Genomic DNA, 26876 nt, shown 5'->3' with positions numbered 1-26876 from the left:
CCAAGTTTGTCGGGACCTTCTTCCGAGGCAGCGGCGGCGGCAGCCAGGGAGCCCGGGGCTGCGCGCGGGCCGGGGGAGGGGGCTGGGGCCGGGCCCTGGGCGGCGGGGCCGGCGCCTCCGCTCTCCTCCTGCTCGTGGTTCAGCCGTTGCTCCTACTGCGGCCGTGGCCCCTCTCGGCACGGCTCTCCGAGCCGCGCGCCCGCCGAGCCCGCCGCTCCCCGGCCCATGTACTGGAAGCATGAGAACGCCGCCCCGGCGCTGCCCGAGGGCTGCCGGCTGCCGGCCGAGGGCGGCCCCGCCACCGACCAGGTGAGCGAGCGAGCGAGTGGGTGAGCCGCCCGGGCCGGGGTCGGACAGGGACCGGGACCCAGCCGGGCCGGGCCGGGCGACGGGCGGCCGCGGGGAGGAGGGGTGCGGGGGTGCGCCTGGGAGTGTGTGTCTGTGAGTGTGTGAGCGCGCGCGAGCACGAGGAGGGGGGGTCGCGGAAAGCGGGAACACATTATGCAAATGTTGGAGGAATTTCTCAAAAAGCGATTTAGCAAAGACACAGGCGAATCAAGAGGAGGCGAAGCGGGTATTGTCCGTCTGAATAGGCGCTGATAGCGCCGATGCGCCGGGGGTTGGGCCGGCGCAACGCTGAGAATCGCGGCGCGGGGCCGGTCCCGGGAGATCCGAGGGGCTGGAGGGTGCTCTTTCCTCTTCTTGGACGCCTCTCTTTTCTCTTTTGGGCCCCGTTTCGTCCCCGATCTCGCCCCCGTTTTACTCTGTGTTTCCCTCGGACTGGCCCTCGGCAAGCGCCTGAGTCCGCGTCAGCATCGCCGCATCAATTTCGCCGCGCGCGCGGGGCGGACGGGCGGATGCTCCCAGCGCTCAGGGTTTTATTTTCCTCAAGCGCCCCTCCCCAGTCTCTTTTTTATTTTCTTTCTTTCTCTCTTTTCTCCTTTTTGCATTTTGCGCCGAGAGCAGGAGAAGGGAGCGAGGAAGGAGGGTGGGTGGAGGGAGAAAAAATTCGATTTTTAATTACTACCATTAAAAAATCAAATTTGCAATTCTTTGGGCGGCCTGATGGATCTCACTGATTGACAGTTGGAATTGACACTCTGGCTACCTCTTATCTTGGGCATTCACGACAATTTCTAATTGCAGGTAGTTTGTGTGTGTGCGCGTGTTTTTTTTCCCCCTCAGAGGCTTGGATTGCAAGGGAACTAAGCGATTACTTCAAGAGCCACGGGTTAAGTGCAGGGAGAGGGGGAGAGAGAGGGAAAAAATCCAATCCAAATTCAAATTGCTTCATTAGAGAGACACCGCTTTTGTGGGGAAGGGCTTTAAATGCCCACTACAAAGTTAGGACTCATTGTTCCGCGCCGGTTTATATAACAGGCGCGGGGAGGCGCTGGGCTCAGGCTGCGCGGAGCCACAGTGCTGCAGCCGCCGCCGCTTGCGTTCCCTCCCCCCTCCCCCAGGTGATGGCCCAGCCAGGGTCCGGCTGCAAAGCGACCACCCGCTGCCTTGAAGGGACCGCGCCACCCGCCATGGTGAGTTCGTTCGGCCCTGCCTTCGGTCCCCGGTCCCCTGGCGGCCGGGCCCGGGGGAGCTAACGCGGCTTTCCGGCCCCGAACAGCTGCCCCGTGCGTTGGGGGACTGCCGCAGGGCGCCGCCCCTCTCTGAGCTCGGTTTTCTGGCCGGGAAGGCGAGCTTTGACCGCTCCTGGCACCTAGGACGCGCGTGCTAAAAGTTGGAGCCGTCCTTTCCTCTCCAGTAGGCCCTTCCATTCCTGTCCTGTAGCCTGTGGCTTGTCGTTTGGGGAGGATTTCGTTGTGGGTTGGTTCGCTGAGGCCGGGGTCTGTCTCCGAGGCAGCAGCAACGCTGGGCATCCGACTCGGCCCGCAGCTCAGAGTGCGGCTCTCACTCTCCCCCCACCGCAGGCTCAGTCGGACGCTGAGGCCCTGGCCGGCGCTCTGGACAAGGACGAGGGCCGGGCTTCTCCCTGTACGCCCAGCACGCCTTCCGTCTGCTCACCTCCCTCTGCCGCCTCCTCCGTGCCGTCCGCCGGCAAGAACATCTGCTCCAGCTGCGGCCTGGAGATCCTGGACCGCTATCTGCTCAAGGTGAGACAGGGGCGGGGTGCTGCGTGTGTGTTGGCGGGGTGTGGGCTGTGACCCCGAGGACTGCAGGGGGAGCCACGCCGGCGCCGGGTCCCCTCAATTCGAATCCTTGCTCAGCCCCGGCCAGACTCCAGCGTCTTCGGGCAGATCTTAGCGTCTCTCTGCGCCCCCGGGTTCCCGTCTGAAAAATGGGCAGAGTTGATTTCTACCTCCCTGCGCCTCCATGTTACAGAAGAAAAGTGGGGGAAGTCACATGTTCCTTCAGATCTCCGGCGCCTGTGTCTGCTAAGGGGGCCGGGGAGGCTGGAGCCGGGCGCGCGCAGAGGTCCGCGCTCAGCCGCCCCCCATCTCCGCCCCCTCCCCAGGTCAACAACCTCATCTGGCACGTTCGTTGCCTCGAGTGCTCCGTGTGTCGCACGTCGCTGAGGCAGCAGAACAGCTGCTACATCAAGAACAAGGAAATCTTCTGCAAGATGGACTACTTCAGGTAGGCTGCGCCGCAGGGCCAGCAGTGTCGCCGGGGGCGCGCAGAGGCCGTTTGTCAGCTGCGCTCGGTCTCTGCCTCCGGAGGCCCCCGCGTCCCGAATGCCCCGGCGCCGAGCCGCGCGGGGGCCCAGCCCGCCGGCTCTCAGCGCCAAGCACCAGGAGCTCCAGGCCGCGCGCCGGTGCTGGCAGGGGTTCGGGCCGGTGATCCGCCTCCGGTTGCTGAGGCCCACTCGGTTTTGGTCGCGTCTCTGGCTCCCTCTCGGTTCCTGCCTGAACCTCAGGCTCCTGTTCCGACTCCCAGCGCGTCGGTCGAGCTCCGAGGCCCCCGGCCCTGGGTTGTAACCCTACTTCCACTCCAGCAAAGCCGGCGTCTCTATCCGGCAGGACCCTGAGCTGGGTTCCAGACTCTTGTCTCGGCTCTGGTCCCGGCTCTTACCCCGGCCGGGTTCGAGGCTGGATTCAGCTCCGGTTCGGCCTCAAGCACTAGCCTCGCATGGGTCTAGGATCCGAACCCACGTTCAAGCTTTCGATCTAACCCCCGACCTCGGTCTCCGGCTCCGCCTCAACTCAGGCCCCGGCATCGCTCGAGTGTAGGATTTCGTGTCTGGGATCCTGCCTGCGCCCTGGGCGCGGGTTCCAGTCCCAGCTCCGTCGCCGTTTCGGCCCCGGCTTCAGCCTCTCCTGGGTCTAGGCTCTGACTTTGGGCTGCCGGGACAGGAAGGAGGAGTGGGGCGCCGCAGCCAGGGCCCCGGAGTAGGATCACCCTGGCCTGCGCCCTCCGCCCCGCGGTGCCGCGTCCGGCAGCTCTCCACAGCAGCCCAACTGGTCCTCCTGCCGCCTCTCCGCCGCTTGCGCGCGCCTGGCTCCTCACCTCGCCTGGCTCGGCCCTGCCCGGGTCATGGTGTCGAGGTCACGGCGAGGTCAGAGGAGCAGCGACTGCCGGCCCGATCCCTAGGGGAAGCGTGAAGCAGGCCTGAACTCGGGTCTATAGAGTCCAGAGAGAGTGGAGTGGGATTGGTTCCTGGGCAGGACGCCTGTTCCCAAGAGCTTTCTTAGGAAGTGGAGAAAGCTACTGCCCTACAACAAGCAGCCCCCATCCCTCCGACATCCTTCCCATCCCTGCCTCGGGAGAGGAGAGGTCACTGATGCAGCCTTCCTGGGAATACCTCAGCCCCAGAAAGATCCTCTAAGTCAGGGGATGCTATGTAAGGCAATGCCGCTTCCCCTGGCCCCTGGATTTGAGTCTCTGGGAACTTGGAAAGAGAGGACCTTGAATCTAGGGGGAGGCTTGTAGTATTTGGGGCTGGGGTGCTCTAAGGACACCTTAGGAAGCCTGGCTGGAGAAATGGACTTTTCTCCATCGGTGCATGGGTGTGAGTGGAAGTGCAGCTAGGGTGTACATGGGCAAGGGCGGCTCTACCAGCTGGCCTGGGACTCCAAGTGCGAGGATGCAGCGTGTCTGTCTGTCCGGATCTGTGCAGTGGCCTGGGTGAATGTGTCAGCTGAGGAGGGCGAGGGGCGTGTGGACAGCGTGGGTGTACCTTTATAGCAAGCACTTGTCTGTCAGTTCATGTGTGAGTGGAGAGTGTGTGTCTCTGTGAATGCTTAGACCGAGCGTGCGCGTGTGTGGGGGTGTGTGTGTTGTCAAGTTGGTCAGGACAAGCTTCCTTCTGGCCTGGGGTCTGGAGGTGAGAGGCTGAAATCCCGTCATTCCCCACCCCACCACACACCCCTCCTCTGAGGGGCATTTCTCCTTTCGGCCTTAATCCAGGCACTGAGGGCTCAAGGGTGTGGAGTGACTGTGGATTTGTGGGTATGGGCTGCAGCCTGTGTGTATGTGAGGGCAGGGTTGTCATTCATTGGTGTGTAACCAGAGTGTGACCTCCCCCTCCACTGTCCTGACTCTTAGCTGGCCAGGGCAGGAAGCAGAGGTTAGGGTCCCTGCTCTAGGCCTGACTCCAGTTGGTAAAGAAACAAGCCAGCTGCCCTTTCAGGGCTCCGTGTGTTCATCAGTGGGCCAGGACGGCCTGGGGAACCCAGCTGGCCTCTTCCCGCAGAGTGAAGCAGGCCTGGCCCCCTCTCCTGGTTCTCCTGGTGGCAGCGGACCCACCACCCACCCTGTGAGCCACTTTGCCCATGTGTCTGTGCTGCTTCTCCAGCCCCAGCTCATGCCCAAGGCTGGACCAAGCCTCCTTGGTTGATGTGCTTTCCTAGATCTTCAAGGATTAGTCAAAACTCAGATCTTGACCCTACTGTTCAAAGCCTCCATTGCCTTCTTTCCCCACGGTAGTGGGACAAAGCATGAAATGTCCAGCTATCATGGAGACACAGAGACCAGACTCCATGAGGCCAACCCTGAATCACTGTGTGACCTCAGGCAAATCACTGCATCTCTCTGCCCTCAGTGTCCTACCAGGGTATCTCTCTGAGCTGCCAAGAAGGCTAGTGAAGGGAGGAAGGCTCAGCAGAGGCTCCCTAAAGGGTAGGTGCTATGGGTGTCACCACTGGCAGGGTGGCAGGGGCATCCTGCCCTGGTGGCATTTCCTCAGACAGCTTGGGGAGCAAGAATGGGGCTGGGCCATTTCTGGGCTGCAGGTTCTGAGCACTAATCCTTTTCTAGTGACAATAGCCCCCAAAGCAAAACTAAAACAGATTTTTGGTTAAGAAAATAGAGCGAATAAAGGCTCACATTCCCTGGGATGAGAGAAGAATTGTGGCTTTTCTGATGATTTCTCCCCCAGCCAGGTCTCCCTGCAGGCATAACTCATCCCTGGCAGCCCCACCTGTAACAAAAATAATGAAACCCACAAAAAGGGAAAGAAAAAAGGCGGAGCACCAGGCAGGGACTATTGTCTGCTCTGAGCAGCAGCCCGGGCTCTGGGTGGCTGCTGCAAGAGAGCTCTTCCTGGAGAGAGCATGGTGGCGTGGAAGGCAGAGCCCCCTCTCTAGATTGGGGCTCAGGGAAGGGCCTAGCACTCAGATTCTCTGGCCGTCTGTTTCCTGAAACCCAAGATCAAGGGTCTGATGGGAAATGGGCTGGAGCACTCACCCCAAAGAGAGGCCAAGACTTCTGAACAGGATGCAGGGAGGGAGGAAGTGGCCAAGACCCCACTGGTAGCTTCCGAGGTCCTCTGACTTCTGGTCTTATTCCCCAGGGAAGGGCTTCCTCTCGGTTCTGTCTGCTATCTTGCCCTTCCCTGACACTGGTCTGTAGACTTCTCTTCTATCTTCTTTGGCAGAGCTGGTAGCACTAGGGGCTCAGGAAGCTAGATGTTAGGAAAGCACTCCAAGCTCACCGGGGCAAAACGCAGGTGGCTGTGCCTGGGTGGGGTAGAGTCTGGAGGGTCATTGCTGCTCCTGGCTTTGTTGGAGGAGATTGGCTTTCCACTGACTATGTGCACTCTCTGAAATCACTGGACCTCTCTGCCTCAGTTTCTCCAACTCACCGTCCAAACAGGGACCTCACCAGCCCTTGTGGCTTCAGTCAGATTCCCACCTCCCCTCACTCCCTGAGTCCTAGAAGAAAAAAAAAAAATTTTTTTTTTCCATTAGAAAAATGTGTGATGCTTTTAACGTCTTCACTTTTTGGGTTAAGACCGTTTTGCTTTCTATTTGCTTCCAAGAAGTAGGGGGGAAAAAGTCCTGTGTGTATGTGTGTGTTGGGGGGGTGGGAAGATAGTGTTCCTTTCTGGGGGATTCATGTCTCAACAATCAAAACCCCAGACAGGTGACTTCTCTGGTGGTCCAGAGGCTAAGACTCCATGCTTCGAATGCAGGGGACCTGGGTTAGATCCCTGGTCAGGGAGCTAGATCCCACATGCTGCAATTAAGACCCGGTGCAGTCAAATAAATAAATATTTCTTAAAAAATAAACCAACCAGACAGCTTCCTCCCACCCACCAATCTGTGGCTGCTGCCCCACATTGACTGATCTGAAATGCCCCTCTGGCCCCTCCCCTCCTGAAGTGTCATACCAATTGTAGACTGGGGGAGACAATGTCCCAAGAGAATAAAGAATGCGTCCCACCAGTGAGAGAGCGGAAGAGGACAGGACCGAGGATGCTGTCCCAAGACTGTACAGAGCGCTTCTCTAAGCTGGGAACTGTGTTAACCCTTTACATCTCATTGCTTTATCTTATTGAATCCTCCCATCCACCCTGTGAGTAGGTAATTGTCATAACCCCTACATTAATAGGATGGGAAGCAGAGGCCCTGAGTGGTGAGGTCACACAGCTAATAAGTGGCAGAACTTGGATAACCCTCACGGCTGCCTGACTTACCATCCTTATGTCTCAATATTTGGCACTCTTCTTCTGTAGCTGAGACACTCAGCAACCTGCTGCCTCTGCAAGGTGGGGCCCATGGGATGGCAAAGACCACACCCACCCAGCCACCCCTGCTGGCCCGAAGACTCCCTACCCTGGCTGGCTGGCTTCCCTCTGTGCTCTGACTGACTGTCCCTGGGTGGGCCCTGAGAGCACTTGAGCAGGAGTGAACTTCTCAGAGTCCCAGTGACTGGAGGTTCAGGTCACAAGGTTCTTAGCCCTCTTGCCTCCTGACCACGGGCATGGGGCGTAAAGGGTTAACTACCTCTCCTCGCGTTGATGGGGGTGGTGTTCAGAGAGTGCCCGGGGCTGGGCCTGGGAAGGGGGGCTGCCCACCACGGTTCCTGTCCCCCACTTGGCCCTAGTGACTTAGGGCAAGTCTGCCGGCTTCTCTTCCTCGTTTCACCTTGAACCCAAGCTCCGACCACATACTCCAGCGGGGGAATCCCACCCCCTCCCCCGGGCCCCGAGGGTCCCCGGGGAGGCTCAGAGCTGGGAAGCGGCCCCCCACCGCGGCTGAGAGCAGCCCAGCGGCCGCCAGCTGTTGGGGGACAGATGTTGGGGGAGCTGAGAGAGGCGTTAGGGGAGGGGCTTGGGCTGGGACCTCCGAGGAGTGGGGCGTTTTAACCTCTTAAATGCTGGTTCTGTTGTTTTCGGCTTCTTCTCCTGTGGGTTTGCAAAGCAGGGAAGAAGCAGAAGGCATAGGACCACTCCCCCGCAACTTGTTTGCCTCATAGAATCTCTTCTCTAAGGCCCTCAAGTGAGCGTCCCGAACGCAAAACAAGAGAACACTGGTTTTGAGTGTCAGCGCCTTGTCTCACTAGCTTCTTAACAGTGTCCCCCCGCCCCGCCCTCTGAGCTCCGGTTTCCAGAAAAGGGGTAGCGTAGCAATGGGGACAGGAGTCGTAGTGAAATTCCGATGGGCTCTTCAGTTGAGGCTCATTCACGCAACAAATAACTGCTGGGCTCCTACTCGGTATCCAGGAAAGACAGGCGGAGAGAGCTAGCCTGCTTCCGTCCCTGGCGCACAGTTCCCTCCGCAAAGCCACGAGTACCCAGATGTCTGCGTTCCCCGCTGGCGTGGAGAGAGGGCAAGGCGGTGCGCGGCGCCCACTCCACTCCTTGCAGCAGCTGCCAGGCTGTGCTTCCTACCTCCGACACCTCTCCATTCCCAAAGCGCCTCTGTGCTTTGCGCCTTTGCCCCGCGGCGCGCGCGGGGACCCAGGGAGGGGCGCGCACAACGCAGAGGGGAGGAGGGCAGTGGCCGCGCCCCCTAATCCCTTTGGCGCTCCCTTCGCAGCTCCCGTTCACCCCTTTCTTGAAGTTTCGTTGTCTCTGCCGCCGATTTCGCTGCTTCCGGAATTCGGCGGCACGGGCCTCGCTGTCCGCCTGGGAAAGGAGTCTGTCGGTTTGTCAGAGCCTGGATCCGCAAGCCTCCTGGTGCCCCCTGTTTATGCTACCTTCCACCGGTTGGGGACACGCTTCAGGAGCGGCCCGAAACGCATCCCAAACTGCAAAATGACCCCCATCCCCATCTAGGATTTAAACGCGAGGATGGTTTCATTGACTGGGCGGAGACACGGCGCGCGCAGGGAGATCCTAGAGCTGGGACAGCTCCCGGCATTTGGGGTGATATGAGGAGGGCGATAAAGTTGCTGAAAGGTCGCCTGCGGTTCCCGCCTCAGAGCAAGGGGGTGAGGGCTCTGCGAGCGGCCAACTGAGGCGCAGAACGCGCGCGGCGTCGCGGACTCGTGGAGCGGGAAGATCAGGGATGCTCGAGGAGTCTTGGATGCGTCCTGGCGGAAAACGACGAACCCTGCAGAGGCAAGCACCAGGATCCGGGAATTTGAACTCTGGTTCTGCGCACCGATCCCGGAACACGGAAACCGCTTCCTAGAGACGGCAATAGCTCTCGCCTGCATCTCAAGGCCGGGGCCTTCCTGTACTGACTCTTTAAGGCTCCCTCTACTCGAGACTGCGGAGGCCCCAGGCCCTGCGCGAGGGAGTTTCCCGGACCTAAGGCTCGGAGTGGGGATGCGACGCAGTCAAACCAGGCCCCTTTCCTGTTCATACCACCGGGTTTCAACTCTACCCATCTCCAGTCCCACTGCTTCCGCAGGTTCTAGGAGATTTTTTTTTGCACGTCGGAAGGGACCTCAACCCGTGTTCCACGCTCCGTGTCGTCTTGGACAAGTCACTTGTCTGCCTTGAACCTCTGATTCCACGTGTGCAAATTGGGTGTCAGAGTCCCCACTTCACATGGCTGCGGCGAGGAAAAACCTGGAGCGTAGCGGGGGTTCTGCACCCGGCTGGCCCTTCCTTCTTCTTCCTTTCAGAGGCCAGGAAATTCTCACAGTCCCGAGACGGGCAGCGGAATTCGGAATCGCCCCTTGGGCGGGAGCAGACTAAAAATGGGCAAAACGATTTCCTCTCCTCTTTACTGAAGGATTGGAAACGGAGACCGCGGACTGTGCTGGGGAAGCCGAATTTCCGGGGTGGGAATCCGCTTCTGTCTGTTTGAGGTACTGTTGACTAGGCCCAGGCGCGCAAAGCGGCCTGAGCGAACCCCGCGGCCGCCGACAGGGTCCCCTAGAACACCTTGTCCAAGAGAGCGGCATGGCACTGGGGGGACGTCTATAGTCGGCACTGGCCGAGGCCTCCGCTCCTGTACTCAGTTCAACCCGAGACCGTTTATTCAACCGGCAGTTGCTTGTGTTTGCCAAGGCAGGCGAGGCTATAACCAGAGTGCATTTGCTGGGCTGGTTCCTGCGCGCTCTCAAGGCGCTTCCCAGTGCTCTTTTGGGTGGAATTGTGCCTCTGGGGACACAGAGGCAAATCTTCTAGAGCTTTTCCCAGGAATGCCGGGGTGGAAGGGAGAGCCAAGAAACCCGTCTTTTACAAGTCGATGTGTTCAGTGCTGAGAAGGTGGTGCTGGGAGCCATGGAGCTAGGAGTGGGAGGTCCACGGTGGGAAGAGGAAACAGTCAGTGCTTAAGCCTGGGGAGTGGGGAGTGCTTCAGAGGGATCATAAGACCTGGGACCACCTTGCTTCGTGGCTGACTCAGGCTCATGCTTGGGTGTGGGGTGAGGGATCTTGAGAAAGGTTAGGGAGGAGATGAGCCAAGAGAGGATGTGGTCTGTTGAGCCCGGTCACCTCCAAGGATCTTGGACCAGATCCTGAGCGTAGAGTGGCGCCACCAGAGGATTTTAAGCTGGGTAGGGTACAGCATAAAGCATCCGTGCTGGCAACTTCCCTGTAGCCACTTTGTGGAGGCTGAGTTGGCCAGGGTGACGCTGGAAACAGACGTAAAGATGGGCAGTGAGAGGTGCATGATGGGAGCAAGGCTAGGAAGGCAGCGCAGGCTGTGGAGAGGAAGAGATGGGTCCCAGAGATACTTAGGAAATGGAACCTACAGTGTCTGATGATTTGTTGGTTGCTGGGTTGAGGAGAAGAAGTGGTTGATTTAGGTTTCTAAGCTTGAGGGGCTGGATAAGTGGGGTCACCATTCCCTAAAAAAGAGTGTGCACCAGAGGGTCAGCGCAGGGTCACTGGGTGAGTCATCTACTTCAAGAAAAGACTTTCCTGGTGCTCCCGGGACAGGCCTTGGGCTGACTTCTAGGACAGGGTAAACCAGACTCTGCTGCTTCTTGGAGGGGCTCCCAGTCCGGTGGCGGTGGAGGCAGCCACACCACAAAGTGGGAGGGTGAAGGGGAAGCGGCAGAATCAAGAAAACTTTGAGAGAGAGTGAGGCATTTGATCTGGGCTTTTCTCTCTTGTTAGGATGACACAGGGCTCCGGAGTCTGAGACTGTAGCTGCTTACTAAACCAATAGCACTAACCATTGCTGTTGTCACCTCGTTCAGCTCAGGGCAAGAAAATGAGAACTCAGAGAAGCTAAACATTGTGTCCAGGGTCACAAAGCCAGTGAGTGCATACCTGTCTATGCTTTCAAGACACTCTCGAATTTCTCTACAACTGGGTTACAGTTTATTCTTCTCAAGAGTCACACTGGCTAGGGCTTCTCTCCTTGCAAGCTGTGTGACCTTGTGCCCATTACTTTACCTCTCTGGTCCCCATTTTCCTCATTTGCAAAAATGAAGATTAATTGGGACAATCAACATAAAACACTTAAAATCTTGCTGGGCAAGTGGTAAGTGCTCATAAATTTGCCAGATTATTACTATTATTACATTTCCCCTATATTTTATTGAGCAGAGTAATGTTATATACAGATTCAGTGATCATGGTAGACTATTTGGAAAACTCAGAAAAGCACCAAGAAGAAAGTAAGAAACCACCCACCAGCTCACCTTCCAGGTGGGACCTGGCTGCAGGGGATGGTGAATCCAGACAAAGGGAAATGCACGCGTGAAGTCCCTCGGGAACCGGGAACCAGGCGTGGCGGAGACTCAGGGGTTTGGATGGCTGGTCTGAGCCTCGCCATCCCTTTTTTCCCCTCCCCCGCCATGTCCCACAGCCGATTCGGAACCAAGTGCGCCCGGTGTGGCCGACAGATCTACGCCAGCGACTGGGTCCGGCGGGCGCGCGGCAATGCCTACCACCTGGCCTGTTTCGCCTGCTTCTCGTGCAAGCGCCAGCTATCCACAGGCGAGGAGTTTGGCTTGGTCGAGGAGAAGGTGCTCTGCCGTATTCACTATGACACCATGATCGAGAACCTCAAGAGGGCCGCGGAGAACGGTACCCAACCCGCCCCTACCCCTCCCCACCCCCAGCCCTCTCTGACCCCCACGCCACCTCAGCACCCCAGGGACTGCTGGCAATTCTCTAGATCCTGGCGCTCCCTTTATCACCTAGGGGCAGCATGGGGGTGGGGCTGCGCACGGACCTTGCCCTTCTGGCTCCACCATTTGTTTGCAAGTCTGAAGTCACACTGCTGGTCCTTGCAAATTGTTTCCTACTCTGTAAAATGGGGCTAACGAAAAGACACGTCAGAGATAGATGAGGCTGGTGTTCTGAAAAGCCGAGAGGCACTCAATGAACCCTAGCGGTGACTCTCATCACGGGCAGCCTCCTCTGCCTTTGGATAGCTCTGGGTGGCCTGGAGGTTCATCCCCTCTCCTTTGCCAGAACCAGGCTTGGGCCAGTCAGCCAGAGTTGATGCAACCCTCTCCTCCCAACTCCCACCCCAGCAGCTATGAGCCAGTGGTTTGGGGGTGGGGTTTTCCTTCTGGGCTGTAAGGAGAAAAGCCTTTGAGTCTAGAGACCCCAACTTCAGTTTTGCTTTTGGCAGGTTGCCCTGCCATACAAAGTTGCCTTTTCTTTCTGGGCCTCACTCTCCCTAGTGGAAAACGGTTATTGGACTACTGAAAGTGAAAGTTGTTCTGTGTGTCTGACTCTTTGCGACTCCACAGATAGTCCATGGAATTCTCCAGGCCAGAATACTGGAGTGGGTAGCCTTTCCCTTTTCCAGGGGATCTTGGACTAGGAAGATCCCTAAATCTCTTCTGTCTTTGATACTGAGATTTCTGAAGACACTTAGGCTCAGGTCTAAAACCCAGGTCTTCCCGGGTTTGTCGGGGCTAAGTCATAAAGTGTCTGCCCCATTCCCAGTGCCTCTCAGGAAATATGGACCACCCCGCCTCAGTCTCCAGTCAGAGGACTAGTTAGGAATCCCCAGAGTGCTGTTTGCCATGGTCACAGCTCCAGTCAGTCGCTCAGTCGTGTCTGACTCTGAGACCACGTGGACTGTAGCCCACCAGGCTTGGTTATCCATGGAATTTTCCAGGCAAGAATACTGGAGTAGATTGCCATTTCCTACTCCAGGGGATCTTCCTGACCCAGGGGTCAAACCCACATCTCCTGCTTTGGCAGGTGTATTCCTTACCACTGCGCCACCTGGGAAGGCTTGGCCACAGCAGGGCCATCACTTTCTCCTGCCAGGATCAGGGCTGAGTGGGTCTGGGTGGGGAGCAAGTGAAGCTGGGGTGCTCTGAATTTACCTTCAAGTAAACTGGGCAAGTCAGTTGTGGAGCTAGGATGGAAGTCCAGGAGTCAGCGTTTCCACCACACCATCAGTCACTCCAGGCTCCTTCCATACCTGGACCAACCAGGACCACTGCTAGCCACAGCCTTGCCAGTTACACTCCAGCTCTCATAGCCAGGCTGACTCCAGACTCCTACCATGCTGGGAACTTGAAAGCTTATGACCTCAGATCTCCTTTACTGACCAGCCTTCAGTTTGGGCTATTGCTTTACTTGTAAAACTTAAACACTCATGTGTCCATTATAGAAAATTTGGAAAGGATGGTTACGCAAAAAGAAGAAAATAAAGACCACTCCAAATGCCGCCACCCCTCACATTTTAGTGTATATCTTCCCAGATTTTGTTCTATGTATGTATGTCAGAGTGTTTGTTTTGTTCTTTCTTTCTTTCAACACAGTGTTCCTAGTTAAAAAATTATGAATAGTGGTGGAGTTTCTGGAGATTTCAATTTTCTTCTTTGTGCTTATCTGAATTTTCTGAGTTATTGATAAGGAGCATGTACTACCTTTGCATTCAGAAAAATGAGATATTAAAAGAAAGGAATATATTTAGTGTGATTAAAAAAGTAATGTTAAGTGGAAAGAGAATAACACGTTCAGTTAACAAAATTAAACCTTAGAGAAGGTGATGACATGTGATTGTTGGAAAAAACTTCAGAAGCTGCAGAAACATTGAGTCTTCATAATTGCGCTGCCTCTTCCTAAGCCTTTGGTGTATATCCTTCCAACCTTTTTGCTTCCATCTTTTTTTTTTTTTTTACAAAATTAGGATCACAGTTCTGTAACCTGCCTGCTTCCCATCTCCATCAGTCTTTGGTTTCCCCAGTATGTCAAGGAGGGAGCCCAAACTGGGATGCTAGAGTCAGCCAGCTTTCAGAATACTAGTCGAAAGGTCCAGAGCTGGGACTTCCTTCTCTCTGAACCTCAGTATCCTCCGCCGTAGGTAACACGGGGATAATGACACCAATCCTCAGGGTTGTGAGAAGTACAGGGCACCCCCAAAGAGAAGCGTCTGGTACTGAGCAGATGCTCAGAAGTAGAAGCCCCTTCCCCAAAGACAGTTCAAGGGCTTAGAACCCTGGGATCCCCGCTCCCAGCCAACTCCGCTCCTGACACTTCCAGGGACCAGCTCCCCCCACCCCCGTCCTTTCCAGGCTGCCACTAGAAGAGATGGGGACGCGTGGTCAGCCACTTCTGTCGCCCCCAGGGAACGGCCTCACGTTGGAGGGGGCAGTGCCCTCGGAACAGGACAGTCAGCCCAAGCCGGCTAAGCGCGCCCGGACATCGTTCACCGCCGAGCAGTTGCAGGTACAGGGGCTGGCCGCGAGTGGCCGGGAGTGGGCGGGGCCTCGAAGTGGGCGGGGCTTAGAGGACCTCCTGACTCCTCCCCTCTGCCCGACCCGCGGGGGGTGGGGAGGGGCTGTAGCTGCCGGGGGGGCGTGGCCTCCGGGCCGGAGCCTCTGATTGGGCCGGGGCCTTGGCGACCTCGGCGGGCTCGTGCCTCACCGCCCCGCGGCGCCTGGCAGGTTATGCAGGCGCAGTTCGCGCAGGACAACAACCCAGACGCGCAGACGCTGCAGAAGCTTGCGGACATGACGGGCCTCAGCCGAAGGGTCATCCAGGTGGGGCCGGGGTGGGCGGGGCCTTCGGGTCTGGGGCGGGGCCTAGGGGCCTGGGGGCGGGCCCTCGAGCGCGTAGCCTGGCTGCTGAGCAGTGGAGTGGGTCGGGGAGCACACGTGGCCGCCCTTCCTCAGGCGGCGACGAGGCAGTCCCGCCTGGGGTCCCGCGGCGGCGCGTCCAGCCTTTTCCCGCGAGGCTGAGGCTGCTGAGGCTGTCGTTCCAGGTGTGGTTTCAAAACTGCCGAGCGCGTCATAAAAAGCACACACCTCAGCATCCCGTGCCACCCTCCGGGGCGCCGCCGTCCCGCCTCCCCTCCGCCCTGTCCGACGACATCCACTACTCCCCGTTCAGCAGCCCCGAGCGGGCTCGCATGGTCACCCTGCACGGCTACATCGAGAGTAAGTGACCGCGACACCCCGGTCGCCCGGCTTGTGGGAGAGCGGGTATAGACGAGCGCTCGTGGGTGGCGGAGGCGTGAGGAGGCCTTGCTGCACCTCGTGAGTGCAGCTGAGGGTTTCTCAGTCACTGGGACCTAGAGGTGGGAGAGAGGAGTTAAGTTCCCCAACTCTGCCGCAGTGGAGCTGGACTCCTCCGTAGAGGCAAGCCATTCAAAAAGTACCATCTCAACACCCACTCTGTGCCAGGGACCGAGGACTAGAAAAAGAACAAGAAGGGTGAAGTCCCTTCCCTGGGGGAGCCTGCATTCTGGTGGGAGAGTCAGGAAATAATACCAGAGAGATGAGCTGTTTGGTTTTCATCGTGGTGATTCCTGTAGTCAGGATTCTGGATGGGAGTGTGTGGAGATGTTGCCTCTCCTCCGGCTGAGAGCAGAAGGGTGGTAGGAGTGAGTGAGACACGAGGAGAGGGGAAATAGGAGTGCAGGCAGCAGAGGAACCGAGTATAGGCAGAAAGTGCCCTGGCATGAAGGCGTTTGGGTCACAGAAGTGAGCCAGGGTGACAGGAGTACCCACAGCTGAGGCCGAGGGCAAATCACCTGACTTCCTGGAACCTGTTTCCTCATCTGTACGCTGGGACATTAATGATGCTACCTCACAGGGTGGTGATCCGCTCATGTGTTCAATAAGTGTTTTTTGAGTGCTTTCTGTGCCCTAAGCACTGGGATGCCTGTGTGCTAAGTCTCATCAGTTGTGTCCAACTCTTTGCAACCCCATGGACTGTATTCTGCCAGGCTCCTCTGTCCACGGGACTCTCCAGGCAAGAATACTGGAATGGGTTGCTACTTCCTTTTCCAGGGGATCTTCCTGACCCAGAGATCGAACCCACATGTCTTGTGTCTCCTGCATTGGTAGCTGGGTTCTTTACTCCTAGCTCCACCCTGGGGGACTCCAAGCACTGAGATACAACAGACCAAAGCCTGTGCTCTCCTGAGGCTCAGGTGGCAGGATGGGGAGGAGGGGAGACAATAAACAAAGGAGGGAGGAGAGGTGTGTCAGTGGGGACTGAGCACTGTGGGTGAGGGGTGGCAGGTCATGGTGAAGTGTTCAAAGAGTGGAAATCTGGGGGAGAGACAGAGAGAGGAGCCTTGTGCATGTCTGGAGGATGGACATTTAATGAATTTGCTATTGAGCGGGTGCTTGTCACAGATTTTCTTTCCCTTTGGGGTTGTTTCTATTGATTGTTTCCTCAAAGCTGGGCATGGCCAGAAAGATAGATGGTGACAACATACCCACAAGCTCAAACCCTCTCTTCTCTGGGTTCAAGTAAAAGAGAAAGAGAAGGGAGGTCAGAGAGAGCACAGCTGTGTTGCAAGTCCCTGCCATGTGCCAGGAGCTATCTTGACAGATGTTTCTAAACATCACTGTTCTACTGCACAGATGAGGAAACCAATGGTCCACAGTAAGTTAGTGGGAGCCAGGATTCTTTAATAATGAAATGTGGGCTTTAGTGTCATACTGTGGGGCTTCAGAGCCCATCTCTGTCACTTACAAGCTGTGAGACATTGGGCAAGTGTCTTATTATCCTGGAATACCAGTTTCCTCATCTGTAAAAATGAAGACAATAAGAATCCAATCTCTTTTTTAAAAAGGAGAATACCTATCTCAAAGCAGTATTGTGAGCATCAGATGAGATCATTGACTTAATGTCTTCAGTATTTAGTAAGTCTGGAAAAGTATTAGCTGCTCTTGTGATGGTGGTGGTGGTTCTGGCTTGCAGAGCTGCGAATGCAGAATCCTGCCTTCTGCACCAGGCTGCCAGTTGGAAGTGGCAGTGTCTGCCAGTGTCTCTTTGTTCTGTTCCATTTCTGAACCATCTACTCAGTAGGAGGGACTCTTTTCCCGCTTTCTTTTCTAAACAATGATGTGTTCAAGCTGTAAAGAGCTCACTGACAATCTAGTTCATCTGTTAAAGGTGCCAAGCACCAGGGGCTCTCTAGGTACCAGGAGTCTGGGCCACCAGCCAACATTTGCTGGGAAGTTGGTAACGGATCTAGGTGACCCCACGGAGAGTGGGGCCATGGTCTCCGGAGCTATGTCAGGACTCTGTCCACATAGTTTGTTGGCCAAGCCTAGGGACACCTAGAGAAAGGACTGAAGTGCCCTTTCCTCTTCCCCTCAAGGTGAACCCAGCTTGGGGCAGGAGGCGTCAAGGGTGTTTCAATGTGCTGCCTCCTGCTGCGAGACTGAAGGTCTCCTTAGAAATTTTCTTTGCCATTCACTGAATTCACAGGTTCCTGCATTTCCCAGAGCCTTCAAGCTTGGGCTTCCCTTCTAGCTCAGTTGGTAAAGAATCTGCCTGCAGTGCAGGAGACCCGGGTTTGATTCCTGGGTTGGGAAGATCCCCTGGAGAAGGAAATGGCAACCCACTCCAGTATCCTTGCCTGGAAAATCTCACGGACAGAGGAGCCTGGTGGGCTGCAGTCTGTGGGGTCGCAAAGAGTCAGACACCACTGAGGGACTAACACTTACTTACTTCAAGCTTGGAATCTCATAAAAAAGCTTTGGAACTAGACTCCAGAAATGCAAACATATGCACATAGTTCTCCACATAATCTCAGGCTGTTCATGGGCCCTAAGAACACCCCATATTAAGAATTCCTCCATCTTCCTCAGATGAGGGAACTGTAGCTCAAAAAGGCACAGTGACTTGCCCTGTTACATATTAATCGCAGGTCTCTGTACAGGGCTCCTTCCCCTGCATCCAAAGAGGATGAAGTTCAGAGAAGAGTGAGGCCCTAGGCGTCACTGTGGTGGTAAAGAGGTGGAAGCATGAGAGATTTGGGTCAGACCAAGGATGGCCTTACCCCTCACTGTTTTAGATCTTGGAACAGGGTATAGAGATTCATCCAGCAAAATTTTAAAGAGTATCTACTAGATGTCATACCTTATTCTAGGTCCTGGAAATCCACAAAGATCTAGAATCTAGAAACAATAAAAAATTCCTGCCCTCATTAGAGGTTGCAGTCTAGCTGGCAAAGACTGATAATATCAAATAAACAATAAAAATATACAGTAAGTCAGATGATGGTAAGTGCTAAGGAGGAAAAATAAAGCTGAGAAAACAGGCAGGGAGGGTAGGGGGGAGGTGTTGGTGTTGGGTGGCAGTTGTGAATAGGGTAGTCAGGGAGAGCATCCTAGAGAAGGTGACATATGAGTGCAGAGTCCTCTATGGGAGGGGGGTAAAACCCTGGTGATAGCTGGGAGATAAGAAGGTACAACGCACCAAGGAAGGACTCGAATGGATGGGGTAGAGCCTTGAATTTAGGAATGTACAGCCTTGAATGTATATATTCATTTCTTTCTCTCTCTTTTTAAAACTTTATAACTGTAATATAGTTGATTTACAATTTATGATTTACAATCATAATTTCTGCTGTACAGCAAAATGATTCTATTATATATATATATATATATATATATATACATTGTTTTTTAATATTCTTTCCCATTATGATTTGTCAGAGAATGTTGAATATAGTTCCCTGTGCTATACAGTAGGACCTTGTTTATCCATTCTGTATCTAATAGTTTGCATGTGCTAACCCCAAATTCCCACTCCATTCCTCTCCCACCTCCCTGCTTGGCAACCACAAATCTGTTCTCTATATCTATGAGTCTGTTTCTATTTCATAAAAGTTCATTTGTGTCGTATTTTAGATTCCACACATAAGTGATATCATATGGTGTTTGTCTTTTTCTTTCTGACTTATTATAAGGCTCTCTAGGTTTATTCGTGTTGCTGCAAATGGCATTATTTCCTTCCTTTTTATGGCTGAGTAGTATTCCATTATATATGTGTACCACATTTTCTTTATCCATTAATCTCTTGATGGGCATTTAGGTTGTTTACATGGCTTGGCTATTGTGAACATAGGGGTGCATGTACATATTCATTTATGAGTGTTTATCAGTGAGTTAGACAGTTATCATCAACTACGCTTCCCAGGTGGCACAGTTGGTAAAGAATCTATCTGCTAACGCAGGAGACACAAGAGATGCAGGTTCGATCTCTGGGTCAGGAAGATGCCCCCAGAGAAGGAAATGGCAACTCCAGTATTCTTGTCTGGAAAATTCTATGGAGAGAGAAGCCTCGTGAGCTATAGTCTGTGGGGTCGCAAAGAGTAGGACACAACTGAGCACACACACAATAGGCAGTTATCACACACGGCTTCATTGCTCATGAAGACTTTCAGGGACTTCCCTGGTGGTCCAGTGGTTAGGACTCTGCGCTTCCATTGCAGAGGGCATGGGTTTAATCCCTGATCAGGGAACTAAGATCCCAGAAGCCAAAAGACTTTCACATAGGGTATTGCAACCAACCCTACTGAAATTTTGCCCAGGGGCATCCCACTGGTAAGTGACAGAGGTGAAAATGGCCTCAGGGATCCAGCCTACCGAGCCCAGGGCTGGTGGGATGCTGCACGGAGACTGTGGGATGGGCTCCAAGGCATCCTCTCGTCCACAGGTCAGGTACAGTGCGGGCAGGTGCACTGCCGGCTGCCTTACACCGCGCCCCCGGTCCACCTCAAAGCCGATATGGATGGACCACTCTCCAGCCGGGGGGAGAAGGTAAATGGAGCCTGGCTGGGTGGGGTGGGTCAGAGCCACCCCGCCGGGATTGGGTTTCCGGCAGGATTCTTGTCACTGAGCAGGCACCCTCTGCCCGGCACTCAGGCCCCCCTGTGCCCCACCACACAGTGCCTTGATCTGGTGCCAGTGTGTTCGGCATGTACGGCCAGCCCCCTGGTGGCTCCCCACCATGGCTGGCCTTCTCTTTTTCAGATTTACGGACTTAGTAACTCCGCTCAAACGTTGCAGCTCTGAGCAGGGCTTATATCACACACCACCCTGCCTCCCACCATCTCACAGGTTCCTCCTCCTGCTTCCTCCTTTGTGTTTCTATCTGTTGCGAGTGAATATCCTGAGCTGGTGGGGCCCAGGGACAGCAGGCCAGCTATAGTGGCCCTTGGTCAACTGGTAAGGCCTCCTTTGTGGAACCCGATCTCTGGTTGTCTCAAGCAGTAGGACTGGACGCCCAGAAGGGTGCTTGGACGTCACCCAGTCCAGTGGCTGAAAGCTCTGTTCTTACTCCCAGGAAGCCATTTGTTTGTTCTTTCTCATAATGAAGGATGGAGATGAAACGGGGTCGGTGGGGAGCCACTCTGGATGAAACTGCAGAGGGAGTAGAGCCCCCACCTCCCCCTCAGCTCCAGGATAGCTCGCAGTGAGCCTTGAAAGCCACTGCTCTCAGACAACCCCTTCTTTTAGAAAATGAGGCCCAGGTAGCTCAAGATCACAGAGCCGGAATGAGAACTTGTGCCTTTGTTCGTTCACAAAATCGGTTCTTCAACCGACATTTGCTAGGTACAGGCTGTGCCCAGGAGCCCCGAGTCAGTTGCCAGGAGCACAGAGATGAAGGAAATGTAGTTCCTGCCCTCGAGGAGGCCAATGGTTAGGACACAGTATGATTCAACTGTGATGCTGGGCCCAAGGGAGCTGGGGGTGGGGGCGCAGCTCAGGAGAGACACAGGAAGGCTTCCTGGAGGAAGGCATGCCTGAGCCTCAGGGTTCGGTAGGGAAGGCATGAGCCGCCACGGCTCTCGGGGAACCCAGAGCGATTCAGAGCTGCTGGCACACAAGCTTGGGAGGAATAAGAGTGAGGGGTGGAGCCCTCAGGTTGCCAGGTGGAGGCGCATGGACCGTGGTGGGCCCTGGAGGTCTCTTTTAGAAGTATCACTGTAGTGGTCCTCGGAAAGACAGGGAGCCCTGGGAGTCAGAGGATGTGCTGGGCTTGGGGAGAAACAGGGCCAGGCCTGAGCGCAGTCTTCTATGCCTCAGCATCATTTGGGCAGCTCCTAGTGAGGCAGATTCCCCAGCCTCACCTGTGGGGAGCTGGGGCAGGCCCCAGGGTGTCATACCCAGCCCCATGATTCTGCAGGCAGCCAGGAGTGGGACCGCCTTTCCAGGACAGCCCCTCTTACTCCACCTCCTGATTAAGCACCTACCTGTGGGGCTGGGCTGAGGGCTGGGCACCATGGGGAAAGTAGATGATGCAGAGGTACAGCCAGCCCGTAGGACCAGTAGGTTTATAAGTAAATAGTAGGACACATGCAGTCCCAAATTCTGGAGACCCCAGTGGTGGGTGACTCCACCCCAGGAACATCCCCTCTGAGACTGTCATACTCACAGGAAGGGCTGCCTTGGGTAAACAGCTTCTTTGTTCATGGCAGGCACTTTACATATGTTGTCTGATGCCCCCGATCACCCTGTGGATATGAGGATGGCATCCTCATGGTAAAGATAAGGCAACAGAGGCTCAGAGAGGTGACCTGACTTGTCCAGGGATGCAGCTAGCCCCTCGGATCTGAAGTCCACCTGGTTCAGTAATCATGTGCTTCCGAGCCGCGCTTCACAGTCTGCACGATGCTCTCTTTGACCTCATCCTTCACAGCCTCCCTGGGAGGATGATTGTGGTTGACTCCAACTCACCCCTGCATGCACGGGCTCAGCCAGAGCAGCAGCTCACCCAGAGACACACAGCAAGTGTGGGTACAGCTGGCCTTGACCCTAGGGCTAGTTGCCCCTCCGGCCTGCAGGAGAGCATTCGTCCTGTCACACCTACACCGGGACTCAGAGGCAAGCTGGCACGGTCCCTGTCCTCAGGGTAGCTTAGAGCAGGAGGTGGGCAGCTACACCCCAGGGCAGTTGAGGATAAGGGATGAACGTGGATCTTTGAGGACCCAGAAGACAGAATGGCCAGCTCCAGGGGAGAGGCAGGGGACGTGAGGAGTCCCTTCCAAGGCATAGAGGTTTGGAAGAACTGGGGGTACAGCAGAGGGCTTAGTGTGGCGGGGGCCCAGGAAAGTGGGGGGAGCCATCAGGGGGGTTACGTAATGAGGGCCCTGTACCTTCAAGCAAAGGGCCTGGGCATTATCTGGGGTCAGAGGGGATCTTTGGAAGGAATTAGCTCAGGGCTCAGCACTTGGAGATGAGCCCTTGTCTCCTGGTTTCTCAGCTAAGCCTGTGGTTATGTCTGGTTCAGCCTGAAGGATGAGCCAGTCTGGGGGTCTGGCAGCTTTTGGATGGGGAAGGTTTCTGGTCCCTGGGATTGGCTGCCGTGCCACAGTTCTCTCTTGCTGGCCCAGAGCCCCAGCTTCACGTCCAGCAACTCTACAGAAAAACATTTCCCCCTCCTCATGACCTTCCGCCCTCTCACTGTCAGACCTTCCTGCCAGCTCCCAGGAACCTTTTCTGTCCACATCTTGCCAAACCCCTGGGGCCTGGCAGACTGTGTGTGTCCAGGCAGTGCAAAACCCTGTGGGCTTTCTTCCAAATCCCTCCGAGCCTGATCCAGCCTGGTGAGGAGGAGATTCAGGGCCCCCTGGGGCAGCCCCCCCAAACCCACTCATCAAGACCAGCACTGGCCTGGCCCAGAGAACAGTATTCTGAGCATCGGGGTAGCATCCTGTGCCTCTGCCATGTTGTCATTGGATTGCTCATCCCTGTGAGTTTCCAGAACCAACATTTCTTCCCAGTCACGGCTCCTGATCCCACACAGAGCTGGGAAAATTCTTAGAAATCAGGGCCCAGCCGTCATTGTTCAGATAGAGAGATGGAAGCTCATGGACAGGCAGGGTCCTCCCTCTGGAGAGAGCTTCTATTAGGAAGAGCCCAAAGTCAGGTAGGCAACCCAGAGACTAGAGGAGAGCAGTCTAAGGTGGGGGTGAGGTCCAGAGTCAGGCAGACCAAACCCCAGCTCGGCCACCTTCTCCCTTTGGGACTTGGGAACACGGTTTCTCTGAGCCTCAGTTCCAGCATCCACAAAATGGGGGCAATAATTGTTCCTACCATGCAAGGTTGTTGCTGAAAGCAAATGCGATCACATATGTACAGGGCCTAACATGACACCCGGTGTGCAGAAAGTGCTCCATGTGTGTTGGTTATTATTACGATGGCTCTTATGGCGAGCATCACCATTGCTTTCTTCCATCTCCTCCTCATGGAAACCGACCTGGGCCGTTAGCATTCTTGATCGAAAAATGGAACAGCCATATGGCCACGCCCACTGGACGTCCTCTGCCCACCTGAAACCTCCTCCTGGCACCGGACTGTCGAAAGGCAGATCCCATTGGCCAGATAGCCAATAATCCTTGACCTGAAGCTTCGGGGTTGTGTTGGTGGCAGTAGGAGGTCAGCCAGGCATCTTAGGTGGGAGACGGGGAGAGGAGGCAGTCTGTCCCTGACCACCCTGTGTGTGTCAGGCACCTGGCGTATCTCAGCCACCTGCCTCTCCAAGTGCTTGGACACATGAAGGGCTTGGCCCATCACCTGGTACTTGGTAGGCACCGTTGGTAACTTTCAGGGTGGTCTGGAGAGAAAGAGGCAGTGGGTCTAACGAGCAGAGCTTATTCTAGAGCCAGGCTGGGGTTGCCGTGCTGGGTCCACCTCTTCTGGGCTGGGTGATCCCAGGCTGTTGAATTTTCACCTCTCTGGCCCCAGTGCCTCCCCTGTAAAAAAGAGATGGTGTCAGGGCACCCTGGTGGGGTTAAGGCCAGGCTCTGTGAAATCATGTCCATGTGCACTATACCCAGTGCCAGGAAGTTTGCCCAGGAGGTGCTAGCTGCTGCTCTTGAATCTTGAATTCTGCTCTTGGATCTTCGTGATTCCTCCCCATCTGAGAGAGAGTGGGAGAGAGGTGTGCTCATCCCTGTTTGACAGATGAGGAAACAGGTTCAGAGAGGTGAAGTGAGTTGCCCAAGGTTGCACAGCAAGCAAGTGACTGAGCCAGGATTTGAACTCAGATGTGGGCCCCGGGTCCCCCTCCTTCTCCAGGCCTTTGAGGACCTCTGGGGGGCTGCCAGCTGGTGCCGACCCTGGCTCAGCCCCTTCCCACGTCCTCCTCTTGCAGGTCATCCTTTTTCAGTACTGACGCTGCCGGCACTTCCGCATCTGTCCATGGGCGACCTGCAGCTGTCCCTCAGCCTCTGAAACCCGGAGTCCGAGCCGCTGCCAGGGATCACCCGCTCTGCGTCCACCCCTCGTCTGCCATCCTGCCCGCCGCCAGCTGGGCCCCTGGGCCTGGCCTCCCCGTCTCCTGCTGAGAACCAGAACCTCCACCAGGAGCATGCGGAGCCCTCCTCCAGGAAAGCTAGAGCTCCCTGATACTTGGAGCCAGGGTGAAAACAACAGCCCGTGTTTCCCATTTAGTCAGGAGTCGTCCTCTTCAACTTAAGCTGATCACAATAGCAAAAGGCCGAATTGAATTGCGCGACGCCAACAGCCTTCCAATTTACAGGTTTTCTTTCCTCCCGTGTTGGCCTTTACTACTTCCTTGGAACCATCTCCAAATTCTGAATAGTCAACAACCCCCAGGGTTATCCACTCTGTTGCTTTTGTCTGGAAAACTCTACAGTGTTTATGGGATGTCCCTAAAGGAAAGCTATGTTCTAATTTTATCATTTCCATCTGTCTGGTTATGTCAAGTTAATTCAGAGAGAGAAGAGACACTGACCAACCCTGAGAGGCCCAATAGGGCAAAGATGGAGGCCTGCCCAGACCAAGAGGCAGGGGGATAAGGAGAGGGTGGGGGGAACAAAGACCCCCATTAGTTTGGAGGCCCAGGAGGAGTTGGCATGCTGGGCTGGGAGGGGCAGGAGCCATTTTAAGGAGAGGAAAGAAGAAACTTGGGGTGTGTGTGTTGGGGGCCCCACTTTCCCCATTATCCAGCGTATGTGCGGGTGACGTAGCAGAGGTGGTTTTTGATCTGTGTGGCGACATTTCTGAATGTCTGGACAGGTTACACTTGGGGACGCTTCTTGGCTACTTGTTGACTCCCGATGGGTGGGGGTGCTTGGGCCACATCTTTTTTTTTGGTGGGGGGGCATCTCCTGAAGGGACTGGGGAATGGAGCCCAGGGAAAGGGCAGTCAGAGCATTCATTCTGGACCTATCTCTGCATAGAAGGAGGGTCCCGATGCTAAGTGAGTGTGCCAAGCCCAGGGTTCTAGCTGGCACTTCTGGGCTTCTCCAGCAACCCTGCCCAGAGCCAGCCCCACCTGCTTCTGAGAATGCGGACCAGACAGCTGTGCTCACACCCACCCCGTCCTGCTACTCTTCCCCCCCAAAAACAAAAGGGCTCATGCTACACAAGACCATGATGTATGTTTTCAGGGGACACCCATTTGTCCCAAGCGTATCCTGTAATTTTAGAATTACTTTGTGTCCTGATGCATTTCCCACTAGAGGCTGCTAGTAAGCATGTTTCAGCCCAAGTCATCCTTCCTCCTTTGGTTCACCTGGTATGTTGCTTTGGGAAGGAGACTCTAGGACAGGGAAAGCAAACTCATGGTACACAGGTATCTGCTGTCTCTGGTTTCACCCGTGGCAGACATCGATAATCGATTGCAGCACTATCTCGCTGAGTCTGGATAAGGGTTCGGAATCCCAATGCTTGAAGCTGGCACTTAAGATGAAAACTTATATGCCATTCTCGCTCTGGGATCTGGAGGAAGGCTGGGCCCGGGTGCAGCCCCTGAAGGGAACCTACTTCTTTTCGCTTTCAAAGACAGTTCCAGCTGATTCAGGGCAAAGAGAAGGCACCCCTCTGAATGTGGGTGGTGCAGCTCAGTTCAGAACTCACCTAGTGAATAATGTGTGCTTAGCCCTGTGCTCGGAGCTGACATTAACAGGAGCAGCTGGGCCCGATCCCTGGTGATTGGGGAACTCTAATCTTTCCTTTGATTTCTGCTCCCAGTGATCGCAGTCCCAAGCACCATCAGGTGGTGAGTGGCCAGCCGAGTCCTGCCCAGGGTCACCTAGTACCCACTCTGCCTTGAGCCTCCCCCCAGGGTCTGTTCCTTGCGTGGATCACGTGGTTGTAGCATGTTGCGGTTCAGACATGTCTCCACTAGCCTGATAGAGCAGCCTGAGAACCTACAGGCCATCAGGACTATTTATTTAAATACAAAGCAAAAGGGGGAAAATACACACACACACACACACACACACACACACACACACACACACACACGGAAAAAAAAAATTGTAAGCACTTTTTTGTAAAACCAATGTCTGTTTTGTTACATACCTTTCATGTTGTGCTTTGTAAATGTCTTATTTGTGTAATAAATAAAGTTAATGCAAGTAGAAGTGCTGGCACTGACCTCCGGAGCACAACAGGATTCCATTTCTTTCCTGTTCTCTGGTGAAGGGCTCAGGCTCAGGCCTGGCCCCCAGAGTAGCAGGGCTGCTAGCCAGTGAAACCCCTTTCCAGAAGGTTGGTTCTGTTTCCCAGCTAGGAGGCTGAGCAGGGTAAAGGCATCATGGTGGGTTTCTTCTCTACTCTGTGCTGTGCCGGGAATCAGGCTGGCTGGTGTCCCCCCTCACTCCCGACCACCCTCTGCTGGGCCCCGTGCTGACCTTGCAGGCTCAGAAAAGGGCCCAGGAAAAGCCCTCAGTCAGGCAAATGCTGTAGACAGACGGATCCCTCCCCATGTGCTGTCTGGACTCGGGGAGGGGGGCACTTGAGCTGTATCCTTAGATGAGAAGTTCACGGAGTAAGTTCACAAGAGGAGATGCTAGGAGGCCAGAGACAGAAGCCTAGAGGAGCCTGACTGGGAAATGGGGTGGAGTGAAGGGAATACGGACTGGAGACGGGGGTGACAACTGGCCTGGTCGGGTTCCAGAGCCACCGTGTAATCCGGGGAGCAGGCATCTTGCTGCTGGTTGCTGAATTTTCTTTTAATGGCAGACCGTTTGTGGAAGCCCAGGCTTACCAGGAAGGGAGTGGACTGGCTCTGCCCAGCAGGCCCGCCCCGCCCTTGCCCCACCCCCACCTCGTGGCCTGGAACTCATAAGCCTCGGCTCAGGGTGGCCGTGGTC

General features: G+C 55.3%; 1 protein-coding gene across 3 annotated transcripts; it reads left to right on the top strand.

The window, feature by feature from the left end:
* On the top strand, nt 1-26157 carry LHX6 (LIM homeobox 6). Of its 3 annotated transcripts, XM_043469460.1 has the most exons (10): nt 2-309; nt 1464-1535; nt 1926-2108; nt 2471-2592; nt 11394-11614; nt 14127-14227; nt 14446-14541; nt 14763-14937; nt 19463-19566; nt 23906-26157. In XM_043469460.1, the coding sequence occupies exons 1-10, from the start codon at nt 226-228 to the stop codon at nt 23924-23926; spliced, it is 1179 nt and encodes a 392-aa protein (XP_043325395.1). In that variant the 5' UTR covers nt 2-225; the 3' UTR covers nt 23927-26157. The 3 variants fall into 3 exon arrangements, with proteins under 3 accessions (XP_043325396.1, XP_043325395.1, XP_043325397.1); XM_043469461.1 differs by lacking the exon at nt 19463-19566 and having other exon boundaries at nt 1-309; XM_043469462.1 differs by lacking the exons at nt 2-309; nt 19463-19566 and adding an exon at nt 594-659.
* The last annotated feature ends 719 nt before the right edge of the window (nt 26158-26876 follow it).

The sequence above is a fragment of the Cervus canadensis genome, chromosome 5 (assembly GCF_019320065.1).
Source record: "Cervus canadensis isolate Bull #8, Minnesota chromosome 5, ASM1932006v1, whole genome shotgun sequence".
NCBI classification, from domain to species: Eukaryota; Metazoa; Chordata; class Mammalia; order Artiodactyla; family Cervidae; genus Cervus; species Cervus canadensis.
The sequence above is the reverse complement of the archived record's forward strand: the minus strand, read 5'-3'. Positions and strand labels throughout refer to the sequence as shown.

Excerpts from the sequence above, each read along its gene's own strand:
- LHX6 (XM_043469460.1), top strand. The coding sequence starts at position 226 with ATGTACTGGAAGCATGAGAACGCCGCCCCGGCGCTGCCCGAGGGCTGC. Across the intron at positions 14,542-14,762 it reads TCAGCCGAAGGGTCATCCAG|GTGTGGTTTCAAAACTGCCG; the intron begins GTGGGGCCGGGG and ends CTGTCGTTCCAG. Across the intron at positions 19,567-23,905 it reads TCTCCAGCCGGGGGGAGAAG|GTCATCCTTTTTCAGTACTG; the intron begins GTAAATGGAGCC and ends CTCCTCTTGCAG.